At 38.1% G+C, this 16,690-nt stretch overlaps 1 protein-coding gene across 4 annotated transcripts in view; it reads right to left on the bottom strand.

Moving 5' to 3' along the window:
- The window catches only part of Cacna2d1 (calcium voltage-gated channel auxiliary subunit alpha2delta 1), a 419,594-nt gene that overhangs the window by 84,829 nt on the left and 318,075 nt on the right, over positions 1–16,690 (bottom strand). For all 4 annotated transcript variants that reach the window (XM_021163867.1, XM_021163869.1, XM_021163868.1 and 1 more), the window contains exons 8-10: positions 15,738–15,807; positions 13,158–13,208; positions 12,412–12,511 (exon numbers count right to left, since the gene is read on the bottom strand). In XM_021163867.1, coding sequence (XP_021019526.1) covers positions 12,412–12,511; positions 13,158–13,208; positions 15,738–15,807 — 221 coding nt within the window. The remainder of the gene's footprint in view (positions 1–12,411; positions 12,512–13,157; positions 13,209–15,737; positions 15,808–16,690) is intronic.

Below are 16,690 nucleotides of genomic sequence, written 5' to 3'. Positions count from 1 at the left end.
GGAATGAAAAGCTGATAGGAGTAGAATTGCCCAGGCAGCACAACTCATGCCTCCGCCTGAGATGGAGTTGATGTCAAATGGTCAAGTTGTGGTCTTAGAATCTGAAGGACCTGAAGTTGTACCCTATTTGTAACTTTATAAGTTAGCTTCCTGCAGTTTCATAGATAACAGGAAAAAAATAATTTGAGTCCTCTGGGTCAGAGTTGAAGGCCAATTTATTAGTCATAGTAGGACCAGTGGCCAGAGTCACTATGCATAGGACAGTCAAACACCAATTACCCTGGGTTGACAGCAGCAGGACCAGGGGTCACTACACATGCAGAGACAGTGATATTTGCTTCAGGCAAGAAACTACAGGAAGACAAGACACTTCCCAGTCATTACAGCTGCCAATAGTCCCCCAATCCTCTCCTTCAGACAGCATCTTAATTACTTTTCCATGTAAACTTCTAGAAACTAGGAACCTCTAGTTTCACTACCCTGAAATATATACATTTTCAGAAATTTGATGTTTAAGGCTTAGACCTGAAATAAAAAAGATTATCAATATCAAATATTCCAATTGCCTATATACAATTGGTAGAGGAGTGTCAAAGGATGAAAATTACAGCAGGAGTAATAGCTATAATAATGACTAAAATATATAAAATTCTTTGCATATGACATTTCTTTCTGTACTTCTGATAGTATAAGAAACTAAAACTGATTCTTTTAATGAAAAGGAAACTGTCCTGTATAAGCCTTGTAGTTTCAAAGGTTTTACCTTATCTCCCTACACTTCCAGGAGTCCTTTTAAGAGAAAGAACCGAGAGGAGGAAACAGAAGGCCACTGTTAATGATGTGTCCAGGATCCTAGCATCCTGTTGCTCTTCTTTCAGCAGTGACCAACAAGTACTGGCTTCTTGATTCACAAATTATGGAAAATAAAGATGTAGCAACAAGGCTGCTCTGGAAAAGGATCGCATTCAAAGAACTAAATATTTGTGATCTGGCTGGAATGACTATATGCCATACACCTTTAATTCCTTTGGCTAGAATACAGACATACAATTAGTATATACCTTTAAGGTAAAATTAATTTGTAGAAGGAAGCAGCCATGTTTCAAAGTGATGTCTAATTGAGGGACAGACAAAGTGATGAACCAGAGAGAGATTTGACAGAGTGAGTAAGAGGTAGGATATATGCAACTCTCATGAGGACAGCATAGGAAAGAGAAGCTATGTAAGTGCAATTCCAGAGGTCAGAGACTCTGTCAGTTGGGAGACAGTGCAGTGAGTGTGCAGAGGAGCCAAGTTCATTCGTGAGTTGGTGCAGTTCAGTGCAAGTCAGCAGAGGCAGTTGAAGTCAGAAAATGAGAAGGAACCAGAAGAGTAGAAGAGTGCCCAAGTTAGATTGAGGCCAAGCAGAACAATTCAGTCAGAAATTGAGAGAAGCCAGATTGAATTCATCATTCTGGAAAGAAATTTGAGTCAGAACAGCCGAGTTAAACCAGCTATCAGAGTTTAGAAAGAACTAGAAAGGGCAAGCTTAATCAGCAGTAAGCCTCTGAGATAATACTATATCAGGTGAATAAAAGTTACCTTGACAAAAAAAAGACTGTTGTGATCCTCAGAATATATTTGTCCACTGTCGTGAATTATTTAGAAAGGCAAGCACCTCTATGCAGGGAAGCCAGGTTTGTTTTGAAAAGCAAACACAAAGGAAAGTTTACTAGAGCAGAGCTTTTCCTTCTCTTTTCAGTAGGACTTGCTGCTCATCACTCCCAATGCTGCACAAGCATTTCTACATAGACTGTCGTTTAGTAACCCCATCCTAGGCCTGGGGTAGCACTAGTGTTTTTTCAAGGAAAAAAAACCTCTCTGACAATATTCCATAGTTTGATTATTCCAAAAATATGCATTTTATTATTTTTATTTTTGTATGCAGAGGCCCACTGAGACCAGAAAAGGGTGTCAGATATTTGCAGATTTAATTACAAAAGGTTCTGAGCTGTTGTAGGTACAAGAAGCAGAACTGCAGACCTTTACAAGGGAGGCAAGTGCTCTTAACCTCTGAGCCACCTCTTTAGCACTAGGATTATGCTTTATGCTTTGTTTTGGCTTTTGTACAGTGAGAAATCAAAGACAGAATTTTATAAAAAACATGAATCACAAGAACTTCTTGGAAGAAAACGGAATCAAATGTCCCTACCATAACATTGACAGTCTGATCTAACTTGTAAGTAAGGAAACATGAGGCTGTATTGGTGCTGGGAAGATCTTCGGTTGTTAACACTGAATATGTCACCCGCAATCAACACACATTTTCCTTTCATCCTCTGATGGTTATGCAGCATTTGACTTTAAGCATCAAACTCCCTCACATTCATAAACAACTGCTCCCTGTGTCAACACTGGGAAAATCTGCCTGTAAATCAGAGCATGCTGTGACTGAATTGCTGCCCTATCATCTACCACTACTTGTATCAAAGCTCATAACTAGATTAGTGGGAAAACAGCTGCATTGTGCTGCATTTATACTTTGCCTAACAGCAGGCTTCCTTTTTGCAACAAAGAACAGCCTCCAGACTGCAGAAAAAATTTAAAAATGAGGTGGCCTTAAGTCTCACATCTTACACATGACTCAGGCATAAAACTTACCTTAAATCAGATTTAGGCATGAACCTAAAACCAAGAGGCTGCAGTTTTCTGTCAAGTGGTTCTAGGCAAACATGGGAAAGCAGTAATAGAACTTATATGTTAGGATGACAGTATTCTTAGGAATATGTATTTTTGGATACCTGAAGGCTTTGGCAGGGGCAGTGACTATGCATATCCCTATAGAACCTCTGCCAGGGCCTTGCTATTATGCACTGATGGAGTGACACAATCATTAGGTTATATTGTTGAGTTTCATATAATTTCAGCGAGAAAAAAATAACTTAGGCATGTATGTGCACACAGAGACACATACACACAAACAGACACATGCCACACACATACACAATATACTTATTCACAACATACAGACATATACATATATACTACACATAGACAAACACCACAGGCAGGCAGACATACACACATATCACACACACACAGAACACACATACACACATACACACACATTCACACAAATAAGACATACAACACATCTACACATAGGCACATACACACATTTTATACATACACACACTATACACAGTCATATACACAGAGAGGCACACAGAAACATATATTGTACAAATATACACAGGCACACAAAAATATACAGAGATAGAAACAAAGACACATGATGCAGACAGAAACACACACACCCACCACACATACACACACACACACAGAGAGAGAGAGAGAGAGAGAGAGAGAGAGAGAGAGAGAGAGAGAGAGAGAACATACCATACATTCCACATGGCACATAACGAAGCTTTCTTCCCTGAGAATCTCCCTACTATTAAGTTGTTAAATCTCCATTTGGTTAGAAACTAACGCCTAAAAATAACATATAACTTTAGCAAAATGTTGCAGAAGAATGAACCCCAATTGCATCTGTTTCAGAGAGTTTGTACATAAAACCCAGTAGCTAATAAAATAATTTCTGTTAATTGTGGACTTGTGTGGCTGACAATAGCAATAGAACCATAAGTAAGAATGTAAAGTAGGACAGGATCCAAGAGCACAGAGGAAAGGAAGGAAGTAATGACTAAAACCATATATTGCCCCAGGTAGAAACTCACAACTTAGATGTGTATTTGTCTGCAAAAAGAATAATAATAATCCAATTAAAATACATTTTTAAGGCCCAATATAGCAAATTTCCTTATGTAATTCCTCTATAAATACACAGAAAGCATCTTTTTGATAGAGCAATACATTTATGCTTTTACAAAGAATTTCTTGAGAATAAGGAGATGGCCCAGTTCTTAAATTGCCTTGCTTGCCCAAAGGCTGGTTGAATTAATGGGTTTTAAATAAAAGGAGAAAAGAGATGTGCAGTTGGTTGGGTGAGGCCATTGGAGTAGGTCATGGAGGAGATGCAGCAAGAATATGAAAATGCTCTATATGAAATACCCAGGGAATTAATAAAAATGTTATTTTTAAAGTGTGATGATGTAGTTGTAATTTTACTACTATGGGGACTCACAGACATATCCCTCTTGATTAATAACAAACTAGCCTAGCCTACTTGGCAAGTTCTAGACCAGTAAAAGACTATGTTCTTAAAAAGGAAAACCCAAAAAGATAGACAACATCTGTAGCCTCCCCTCCCCAGCCTTAATGGTTCCACTCTTTACACCTGGATGGAGCTTCCATCTCAATCGTTCTGCCATGCCCACTGCTGGAACCTGCCGCTTTGCTGTTTCGAGGCCATCATGTGATCACCCTGCTACTGGACCCCAAGATTATTTGGCGGGAATTGGGCCCCTCCCCCTTCCTTTATAACTGAGTGCCAGAATAGTAAAAATTGAACCTTGAGCAGAGAGCTTTGTCTTGGTTCCTTCCTTATCTCGCACAGCCCAGCCCCTCTTCTCTTCCAGGTTTCAAAAATGCCTTTCCAGGCTAGAACCCAGGTTCTGATCTACTGGCCAGACACAACAAACATCCAAGGAAAGACAATAAATGGCCCCCAAACGCATAAGAACATATGCACCTACACAAAAAATTCTTTGCTTTTTAACAGAATTATTTCTATCTTATTTTGTAATATATTTTCATGTATCTTTAAAGTCAGAAAAGTTATACTTTTTTCTTGAAGATTCAGTTTCATAGCCTTTTTTATAAGGCTAAATTTATAAATGTATATGGCAATGCTTCATTTCTGTCTTCTTACTTGAGAAAATTACTAGAATTCTTTCTACTCTTTCCCTGTTGTCTTCGTGAGGTTTGTATTCCTGCACAAGTCATCATGGCCAAGAAGCAAGTTGGGGAGGAAAGAGTTTATTCAGCTTTCACTTCCACATTGCTGTTCATCACCAAAAGAAGTCAGAACAGGAACTCACACAGGGCAGGGACTTGGAGGCAGGAGCTTATGCTGAGGCTATGGAAGGTTGCCACTTATTGGACGGCTTCCCATGACTTGCTTAGCTTGTTTTCTTATAGCACCCAAGTCTAGCCCAGGGATGACACTACCCACAATGGGCTGGGCTCTTCCCCATTAATTACTAACTGAGAAAATGCCAGCTGGATCTCATGGAGGCATTTCCTCAAGGGAGGCTCCTTTCTCAGTGATAACTCCAGCTTGTGTCAAGTCCTCACACAAACCCCTTAGTCAGTACAACTGTCTATAAAACTAAATCTAGCATTCTTTCTGTACTGGCTATTTTTGTGTCAACTTGACACAGCTAGAGTTATCACAGAGAAAGGAGCTTCAGTTGAGGAAATGCCTCCATGAGATCCAACTGTAAGGCATTTTCTCAATTAGTGATCAAGGGGGAAAGGCCCCTTGTGGGTGGGACCATCCCTGGGCTGGTAGTCTTGGTTCTATAAGAGAGTAGGCTGAGTAAGCCAGGGGAGGCATGCCAGTAAAGAACATCCCTCCATGGCCTCTGCATCAGCTCCTGCTCCCTGACCTGTTTGAGTTCCAGTCCTGACTTCCTTTGGTGATGAACAGCAGCATGGAAGTGTAAGCCGAATAAACCCTTTCCTCCCCAACTTGCTTCTTGGTCATGATGTTTGTGCAGGAATAGAAACCCTGACTAAGACACTTTCCTACTGTGTAAGGTTGTAAAGATGAATGGTTGTGCCACATTTCATTCTATAGTTTATCTATCACCTATCTATTTTTATCAATTATCTCTCATCTATAGATCCATCCACCCATCCACCCACCTACCTACCTTATCTACCTATTACCTGTCTATCAACTTATATCTATCCCTGTATTCTCTATATCTCTAACATATGAACGTTGTATGTATTATCTATGTACATATAAACTCCTTTGTTCCCTGTATGTAACTAAAATTTAAAGTATAAATAAAAATGAACAATTAAGATCATCTTTGTTTCTGTAAATATGTTCAAGATAAGGTTTTACTGTATAGACTAACCTGGCTATGAACTCATGGGGACTCTGCTGTATTTACCTCCTATATGTTAGAATTATAGCATCCTTCATACGCACAGATTTCTTTGGTCCTTCCAAGTACTGATTTTAGCTGTAGCGATTTTTCAGATCAAAACTAGGTCTTGAATAATATGATTGCTTAAAAGCTACAAGTAAGTTTTAAATTATGATTGTATTCAAATGATCATTCTGATGTAATAAAATTAAACAAGGTGTATATTTAACAAAGAGTTCAGTTTAGTCTGATGGAAAATTGGTCTTCTTTTGTTTAACAAAAGCAGTAAACAGCAACCTGAATAAAAGAATTAAAACCTGAGGTAGATAATGAAGCCAGCAAAACTTTCATTGGGGGGAGAGTTAAGTCACTATTACTTCTTTCAGATATCTTAATGAAATAAGTGCTCATTTTCAAGAGTTCTATACATTTTACTGTCAGCCTTCTCTAATCCAAATGTATAAGAAATATTTTCATGATTAACTTAAGGTACCCATGTTTATTGTCTTAGTTAGGGTTTTACTGCTGTGGAAAGACACCATGACCAAGGCAACTCTTATAAGTATGACATTTAATTGGGACTGGCCTACAAGTTCAGAGGTTCAGTCCATTATCACCAGAGAGGGAACAAGAGCATCCAGGCAGTCATGCGCAAGAGGAGCTGGGAAGTTCTACATCTTCATCTGAGGGCTGCTAGCAGAATACTGATTTCTAGGCAGCTAGGATGAGGTTCTTAAAGTCCACCCCCATGGTAACACACCTACTCTAACAGGGCTACACCTGCTAATAGTGCCACTCCATGGGCCAAGCATATAAAAACCATGACATTTATTACTTCCTGATCATGTGTGTTCTCTGTTACTACTAAGAATAAGACAGTCTATTTCTCTTATGGTTAAGCTCACAACAGTGGGATACCCATATGAGGATGCATAAGTAGTTTTTGTGTATTGGTAAAGTTCACATAAGCCTGGATCAAAGAAAGAACAAGAAACTGTCTTACATTCGTGCTTTTTAGTAATTATATCTTTTAAGAAGTCATTTAAAATGTTTACTTTCCAAAAAATATATAGTTAAAGCCAGGTATGGTAGACTTGGGCAGGTAAATCATTGAGACACTTCTCAAAAACAGCCACAGTAGAAGTACAAATCTAAAGTAGGAATGGCTTCAGCAAAACAATGATTAAAATTTTTCTTAGTCATTGTGAATCTCAGTTTTGACTCCAACTGTGTTCTTCCAGTAGGAAAAGAGCTGTTAACTGGTGGCCCAACATTGAATGCACAATACCTATTCAAAGGTGATGTCAGCAGAAAATTCTTTTAGAATTTGGCAATAGCATTGTTCACTGTCTTACTTGGACAGATGTTACTGGTGCACATACGTTCTGTACATGCCAACATAACCTGAATCTGCCCAAGACTGCACTCCAACCTCTGCACTGAAGACAGCATGCTGTGAAAGATAGGGAACTCATGTCACATGGGTTAGTCATTTCACATAAGAACACATCTCCCCTTTGAAAATATGCGCCTTTGTATACTATTTCCTGAAGGGCAGAGGAATGAGCTCAACTCTCAGAGGGTTGTGCTACTGAACAATGCATTATTCACTGGTTTCCTTCTTTAATTTCTGGATTTCACAATCAGATTTTTCTAGAGTAACTTTCCATATCAACTATTTGAATTTAAATCTTTATCTCAGTAACTGTTTCTAGGGAAACTAATCTTATTTGATACCACTCTTGGTACATAGATGCTCAGGATGATATTCCTGAAGAGACCAATTTACTAGACTCATGGCAATAAAAAGAAAGAGCCTTAGTGAAGGAGTGTACTGTCCATAACTGGAGCCAAGAAGACTGCGCAGGCATTTGGCATCACTACACTACAGATTCAGCTATAGTAATCTGAGCATTATGTAAATGGAGAAGGCATAGTAGATCACTGAGAAATGTGAAGACAATAATAATTGTACTGCTAAGCACTGAGAGGTCTTTAAATTCCACTGAAGAAAGCAGTATCCTTGGTCCAGCCAAATGTAGACCAAGAAACCTGGAAAAGTTTTATGGACCAATTCCCCTTTCTTACTGTGGTCAACATGTCCTAGAACAAAGAGATTTACATTGAGAATGTGAGGTAGAAAGGTGTTAAGCTGCCACAGCATCTATCCAAATGCCAGTATGATACACAAGGAGGTGGCCTTGAAGATACTGTGCCCTCTGTTGTATATTCCCTAGGAAACATGGATGTGACACACAGTTGTATACAATTCATCCATTTTGCTATAGCTTATCCTCAGCTTCTTTTTCAACTCTGCCTAAGAGAGGTCTTCCAGTATTTCTCCAGTATAGATATAAATGGTTCCCTTTTATTACAGTGCCGTGGCATCTCCACTCTGAGAGACAATAAAAGATGACATTTGCTCTCTTTAATATTTCATCCCATCTTCTCTCGTGGCTCTAGGCAACAAAAATGCCAAATTTCAATAGACACCACCTGCAATAGTACGGTCTGTGCCAGGAAAACAAGAAAACAGAATATTCAACAAAGAATGAGCAGGTATGTTGAATATGAAGCAGCAGAAGCCAGGAGTACACACAGGAAATGGATTTTGAGAGGCCTTGAGGCAAAATGCACTTCACTGTAATTTTATATAGAGAACCAGATATCTCCTGGAATAAGGAAATACATGTCTTTCTGTACAGGTGGAAACCTCTTGAATACTTTGCCCAGGGAGGAGAAATACTGGAAGACCTCTCTTAGGCAGAGTTGAAGAAGAAGCTGAGGATAAGCTATGGCAAAATGGATGAATTGTATACAACTGTGTGTCACATCCATGTGTCCTAGAGAATGTGCATCTCCAGTTGTATTACTAGAGAGTGGGGGCGGGGGTAAAATGATTCATCCTCTGGAACCTACCTGTCTCAGATAACTACAATGAGTATTAAATGGCCCTGTGAGTGTAGCCAAGAAATGAGAGAGGGAGAAAGTATATACTTAGAATGAAGAGTGCAGGTCTTTTGCATCTGTTTTGATATAGCTACTGTGCACATGGATACAGCTATGGCCAGCTCATTAGCACCAATTCAGCACAGGGTCCATACAATAATACCTCTCAGGGAAATGAGCATCAACTTACTTTTTAAAAAAAGTTATATGTTGACTCATTAGGAAAGGAGTAAATTTGTGTCTGTTATTACTGACATAAATCCAGTCCCAGGTACTTCACCATAGCACCTCAGAAAGTATTATTAACCTTCAGAGTTCACATACTGCTTGCCTTATCATGGGAATCTACTTAAACACTCAAATGAAGCAAACTAGTTTGAAAAGTAAGCCGGATAACAGACACATGTCCAAAGAATTTACAGGGCCTAACATGCTATCTCCCTAGACACTGGCTTGAATAAACTATTTACCCTTAACTATGTGCTAAGGCTCCAGCATGAAGAAGACAATCTGACTGGGTATGTTGTTCTTTGCATGTGTCAGGATTATATTAATTCATGAAAAGCAATCTTTAGATTTTCAGGCGTTGTTTATGGTCAGTTGACCTTTTGCAAGCTGCTTGGAATTTGCCATGGCATATTTGCATGAAAAACATCAGCAATGCCTTCACACTCACCTACTGGTTTAGCATTCAGAAAATAGAAAGCATTGATGTGGGAACCAAATGTGAGGAAGCTTATCTCCTGTCACTATAACCCAGAGTATCACTCAAGAACTGCCTACTTCCTGTCTCTATGGAGTATGCAGGAATATTCTGCATTTCATGTGCATGTGGTGGAAATGAGAACAATATTTATGGTGGTCATTAAGAATTTGCTAAACCTAAATGTCTATTTGCTCTCTGGGTATTTGGGAACCTAGTTCAAACGTACCAAGATTTTAAAATAGTTTGTCATTAAATTTGCTGCAATATAATAGAGGCAGAGAAGACTGTACATGGAATTATGGTATTCATTCAATGCTTTCATCTATTGTAATGTCTATGAATAGACAATCATAGACCTACTATTTGAATGAACATTGAATTCAAAGCCCCCTGCTTAAAATATGTAAGGCAATATGCCAACCAAGCTACTGATGCTGATGCAAGGTTAGGCAAGAGTATAGGGAAATTGGAATGGGTATCAGAGGAACAAAAAAAATGAATAGACTACAAAATATTATTGATTTTGACACTTCTTGGAGGCATAGTATAAAGATCCCTGTGCCCACAGATATCCAGAGAGACCAGGAATATTAAGGCAATGGGAGTCTATCCAATGGGAAAGATGAAAAACCTGTTCTTCAATTCAGAATTCTAAGAATTGGAACTGATTAATAGCCTGATCTGCATTATTGGATGGGTCAGGTCATATCAAATTTGCACAAGGCTCAGATGACCTGTATTCTATCTGTGTGACTAAAACCAGGCCACCCTTAGGCCCTTAAACTAGTACAGGTAGCCTATCTCTAGAGCCCATTTTCTTGGAAGACAACATGACACATACCCTGATTAGAATTTCATGATGTACCCTGAGCGGAGTTTACCCTTCCTTGGGTACTTGGGACTGTATTACAGTAGAATACATTTTTTTTCTCAAATTATACTGGGCTGAAATATATTGGGATTAAAAACCACCTGGCATTAGACACTTCAAAGTCTGATCCAGGTTGAAGTCAGTCTGTACCAGTTTTCATTATTACCTCTTTGTGCCACTTACTTCCCTATAGGACAGCTGCATGGATCCCCTCAGACACTAACTTTAAGCTCACCACCCTCTTATAAAATGTTCTGTGTATCATCATCATCATAGGTGTATTATTATTATTATTATTACTATTATGTGATAATGTCAATTTTTATGGTTGATTAATTGACTAGGGTATACACTGATCAGCTTTCAACCTTCAGAATCCATAATTTTCCCATTTCAGAATACCTGCTTGTGGCCATATTCTGTTCATCTACACATAAGGGATGCTGGTACCTAACACACTGGGTCTTTAGGGTTTGTAGCTTAGCAACTCTTAAAAAAAGACAATCCCTGGAGGCTTCTAGAATTTCTCAACAAACTTGGTTTCCTTAAATTAAATTAAGACTATACAATTAGATTCTCCCTTTGCACACTTCACCTCTCACTGTTGAACTAGTTCTATGCCCTGTGATTTCTAAAGAAGCTACTTCAACTCAGGACTGATGTTCAGTTTTTGGAAGAAGCCAAAGAAAACATTAATAGTATTAATTATTTTCTTGTCTTAAATAATTTTTATTATATATGACAAATCTGAACTAAATATATTTAAGCCACTCTCTTTCATTCTGCCAAGGATAACATTTTAAACTATTCCAAAGTTTTTTAATTAATACATTTATATACAAATGAAGCTCTTTCCTATATCTTAATTAAAGCGGTCATCTTGCCATAATGTCTCAACAAGAGTTTGACAAGGTTCCATCTGAATTTATTTGAACTATAGAATATTTTAAAATTATTCTCCTTGAGAATTATACATCATGACACACTATCCAGGAAGTCTTACATTATCCATAATGGGTTCTATACTCTTTATCCATACCAGCATTCAGGAATATCTTAGTGATTTCATTTTAGGGATAAGTCCTCTCCATCTTAGCATCACCATTCCATCATCATTAGAAGAATTAGGATTATGGAGATTTCTGTGTCCTCCAATTCCAGGAAAGTGAGACAATCAGTTGTAGACTTTAACTTCACCCTACCCAGTGATTTTAGAAGCAGATCTATTCTTTTTTGTTCAATAAAAATCAACACCACCAAAATCTACTGCTCCTTCAGCCACATCTCCATAAATGAACCACTTCACATATGAAATTTCATGCACTAGAAAATGGCCATGAAATTGGGTCCCTAAATGACATAGATCAAGATGAGACATGGCACATCTTGGCCCATTTGCCACAAGGCTAGTCCTTCCTAGCTAGGAAAAGGTCTAAGATGATTCCCAGCTTATTCACTTGCTCCTTTATTTCTTCTGTTAGGAAAAACTCAGTTCAATAAGGTCAGCTGTCCAGGCCACACATGAGCATAACCAGCTACAAGCAATTAACAATTCAATTCTGCTACTTCATAAGATGTCCCAAAGGTGCCTGTGTGTGGAAGGGTTCACAGTACCCATGTGGGCTCCTTTGAGGGAAAGAAAGGAATGCTTTTCATTCAGTATTCATTACTTCAGTGGTGGTAATGCTAAGCATCTTAGAAAGGACAATACAGGCTAGATCGTTAAGGCAGCTTATAGCACTCTGACAATGCCTCAGCCCATCTAAGGAAAAAACAACCCAGTATGTAATGATGTAGGGAGACAGGCAGGCGGGATTCCAGAAGGAGCAGCCATCCATACTCACTGAAGCTACATTCACGAAATCATCATCAGAGAGGGTTTCTAACATCTCGGAGACAGATGTTCGGATGAGTTTCAGAGTCAATCCGCTCACACTTCCACTCCTACAAACAGACAAATGGGTCCGTGTGTCATTCACCTGTCATTTATCAAGCGCGATCATAAAGAACAAAAGTGATCTCATCAGATTTTAGAATAGTATAATTTCTCAGTTTGACACAGATACAAATAAACATTATCTACATTTTCAATAAAATAATCTTTCTAGTTTTGTTATTGTTTTGGGTGCCCATATACATAAGTGTGGGGTGTGGAATGGGTGGGTGAGCATATGTGTTTGGATGTCAGAGGTCAATGCCAGGCATCTTCTGTGGCTCTCTACCATGTTCTTTAATACTTAGGTCTCACAGTGATCCCAGAACAGACTGATCCCTTAGACTGTCTAATCAGTGAGCCCTGGGGCTCTTCTTCTCTCCTACTCTCCACAGTTGGCAGTACAGGCACAACCACTGCTCCCTTATCATATAACTGTTTTCCTGTAAAAAGCCAGAGATAGGCACTCAGACCTTCCTCTTGTGCAACAAGCACTTTACTGATTGAGCCAAATCGACAATCGATTGCTAATATCTAAGTTGGGCTTGTTTTTCTAGCTATACAACCATTATATTGATTCTTTGTTATCCCAACTTTCATACACTTCTAATTCCCAACAACCTATTATTACCTACACATGTCTCATGCACTACTCACACGTCCACCAGAATGAGCATGTCCTTGGGGGATGCAGCTCCCTGGATGTACCTGAAACAGAAACCAGAGAGACATTGCCTTTTCCTCTATGTCTAACATTGATATTTGCTGTGTTCATATTTATACACTTCTGAAATAAGATATGATTAAAACAAAGACCCATTCTATTACACAATACTAAACAATGCTCTTTTAAACATACTCTGAAATGTTTTCTTGAAAAGGGTATTTAAGATCCCATTAGAGATATTAATACATTATGGCTTTTGAATGCATAGTTTCCAGGGATTTATGAAAAAAAATGAAGATGAAATTTAATGTAAGCAGTGACTAAAATTACTTTCCAAAGATTATTTATTTCTGAAGGAACAATCCTAAATTCCAATTATTTATTTATTTATTTATTTATTTATTTATTTTTGGGTTTTCAAGACAGGGTTTCTCTGTATTGTCCTGGCTGTCCTGGAACTCACTCTGTAGACCAGGCTGGCCTTGAACTCAGAAATTCGCCTGCCTCTGCCTCCCAAGTGCTGGGATTAAAGGCGCGTGCCACCACGCCCACCCCTAAATTCTGATTGCTGACATTTTAGTTGTAGTGAACAACAAATTATGACATTTTTAAATACAAAAAATAAATAAACACAGAGAGATAAGTAGTCAATAAACCTTAAGATAAAGAAAATTGCCCCAATATAGGGGAATGCCAGGGCCAAAAGAATGGGAATGGGTGGGTAGGGAAGTGGGGGGCGCTATGGGGGACTTTTGGGATAGCATTGGAAATGTAATTGAGGAAAATATGTAATAAAAATATTAAAAATCAAAAAAAAAAGAAAATTGAAAGGAAATATAACAGTTAAATAACTGAAACCAGGTAGTGGATATTATTATTACCAGAAATATGAAGCAGAAACTCTAAAAGACTTATGGTATCCAAGAATCACCGGAGAAACAGTTTAAATGTAAATTCCAAACTAGAACCACATCTCTGATTTTCTGTATTTGAAATACACACTTCGGGAGATTTAGGCAGGAAGTTAAGTGCTTGTAGAGAGATAAATTTGATAGTAGCAAAGTAATTTAAAAGAAAAGAAAAAGAAAGAAAAGGAACAAAAAGAAAACACATATTGCTTAGCCAGAGACTGGAGGGGAACAAAAAAAATGAAGGGATTAGGCATCTGCCTTCCACAGCGGGAAGGGCTGCATCTGACTCAACTGACCCAGCAACAGACAGAAGGCAAGCCAATTCATTTTCAACATTTCAGAGCACAGCTGCTACTACTTGGGATTAATTGTAGAATGAGCACTCCAGTGTCTTGCCTGCAAACCACTCCATGCTCTGTATTCAGACCAATAGGCAAAGCTCCACTGTTTGCCCATGCAAGACAATCCAGCTCATGTCTAGCATCTTAACACATTGTCCTGGTGTGCGGCTGAGTGTGCAGCAAAGTGTCTGCTTCAGGTGAGTGATACCTCGCTCCTACAGTTCCCATAAAATGACTGTTTCTTAAGTACAACTATGCTATAACATAGTATTTGCTTCCATTAAATAACAGACTAGAGAAATATTATTAATAGTAATATTACTAACCATCATTCAAGGTTTTGTTCATGTACATTGCTCTTGGATATTCAGCAGGACACTTAAAAAGTCATTAATACATTGGTAACTATTACTTAAGGTTGTGTTTATGTAAATAGCTATTGGATATTACACAGGACACTTGAAAGCCATAACTAAATGTTCGTTCAACCACCACCGTGCTGCACAGAATTTGTGTGAAAATACCAGAAGTTGGAAGCAATGCACAAACACAATAAGGACATTCTTATATAAGTGAACAGATAGCCTTTATTAAAGTGATTTTAACTATTCCTTTTCGTTACTACATACTCAAAAATTAATATGAAAAGAACAGAGTATAAGGCACCATGTTGTATATGTGAACTCATTAAATATAGTAAATTTACAATTTAACTATAACTTTTATACACTCAAAATCCAATCAATAATAAAAATACATGAAGTTTCATAGTTGTCTCCCAGAGAGTCCAAACATATATTGTTCTTATTTTCTTGTGTTTTGAATTAGGATGATGAATTACTTTAATAGTGTCAAACAAATAAAACTACTTTGGGGAGAAATAATAAAACCTAAACTTTATGGAAGTATCTAGGCAGCACTGTTAGCTTAGGGCCAGTTCCCATTAGTTCACTGCCAGAGGCAAGTTGTCTGTGACTTCGTGCCATCTCTATGTGAGGGCTTTTCCCCAAGCAAAGTAGTTGTTCTTCGAAGAAAAGCCCTGCCAGCTAAAGGAGACCGAAAGCTAAAACTGCACAGAAGACTTACAGAAATCCATTTGAATTGAGTCTGAAAATCATTTATCAGTATTCACAGAGATTTCCTTCTCAAACACATCATTTTTATTTGTCATTAATTGTATTTGTATTTTGAAAGTATCACAGCATTCTATATAAGAGAGTGCCCATCCCACCAAGGGGAAGTTTTCCCTCAATGTATTAACAAATGATAGAACCCCCATTTATTGATCGCATCTTTAGAGATAGTCAAAACATCATACCATGGTCTTCTTCGTACATCATATAGATCAATCTTGTTTGGAGTTCTACTATTATCCACCCATGGAGAAGCTGAAAAACAAAGTATATCAGAGAAACTCAGCCAAAGTACTAAGTATAACTGGGCTTAGGTAATGCCTTAGTGAGTTCAGGTGCTCAGACCAAGACCAAAAAGTTGAATTCCATCTCTAGATCACACAGAAGGAGATCCTGGCAGGAGGAGAAAATTGGCTCTTGAGAGCTGTCCTCTGACTTCCATGTGCATGCCATGGCATGAGAAATACCACCACCTCTAACAATAAGATCTATTTACAAAACTAATAGGCAACTTAAAATAACAAAATAAAAAATAAACCAAATTCCATTTACCTATATGAATATTCAAATATAAAACACCATCTTTATGTCATTTATTTTTTTGCAATTGAAAAGTAATACAGCAGCACAAAAGAAATCCCAGGACAAGCCAGTTCCCTCTCCCTCTATTGTCTGAACAAGTTCCAGACACTGGGGTTTGGCTGGGATGCTTTTCTTTGACAGAAAATGTTGTTGCAGCTAGTAAAAGTGGTGCTTTCAATTAATTGCCCACTCTGTTTTTATTCAATGCAAACTGTATATACAAGACTATATGCAGGACTGTTTTTCCCAGGTATGATGGCACATGCCCTTGAATCCAGCACTTGGAAGGCAGAGGCTCTGAGTCCAAAGACAGATTGGTCTATAGAGAATTCCAAGTTAGCCAAGACTAAACAGTGATAAAAATATTAGTAAATAATGTATATTATTGAAATAATTTATTCACTATCTTTTCCAATGGACTACTTTAAATTGGATGTTCAGTTTCAGATTAAAATTATACATAACAGTAATGGCTTGTGCTGTAAGATCGAGAATTGACAAGTGGGACCTCATGAAACTACAAAGCTTCTGCAAGGCTAAAGACACCATCAATAAG

The sequence above is a fragment of the Mus caroli genome, chromosome 5, assembly GCF_900094665.2.
Source record: "Mus caroli chromosome 5, CAROLI_EIJ_v1.1, whole genome shotgun sequence".
In the NCBI taxonomy this organism is placed as follows: domain Eukaryota; kingdom Metazoa; phylum Chordata; class Mammalia; order Rodentia; family Muridae; genus Mus; species Mus caroli.
Note: the sequence above shows the minus strand (reverse complement) of the source record. Positions and strands in the feature narration are given on the sequence as shown.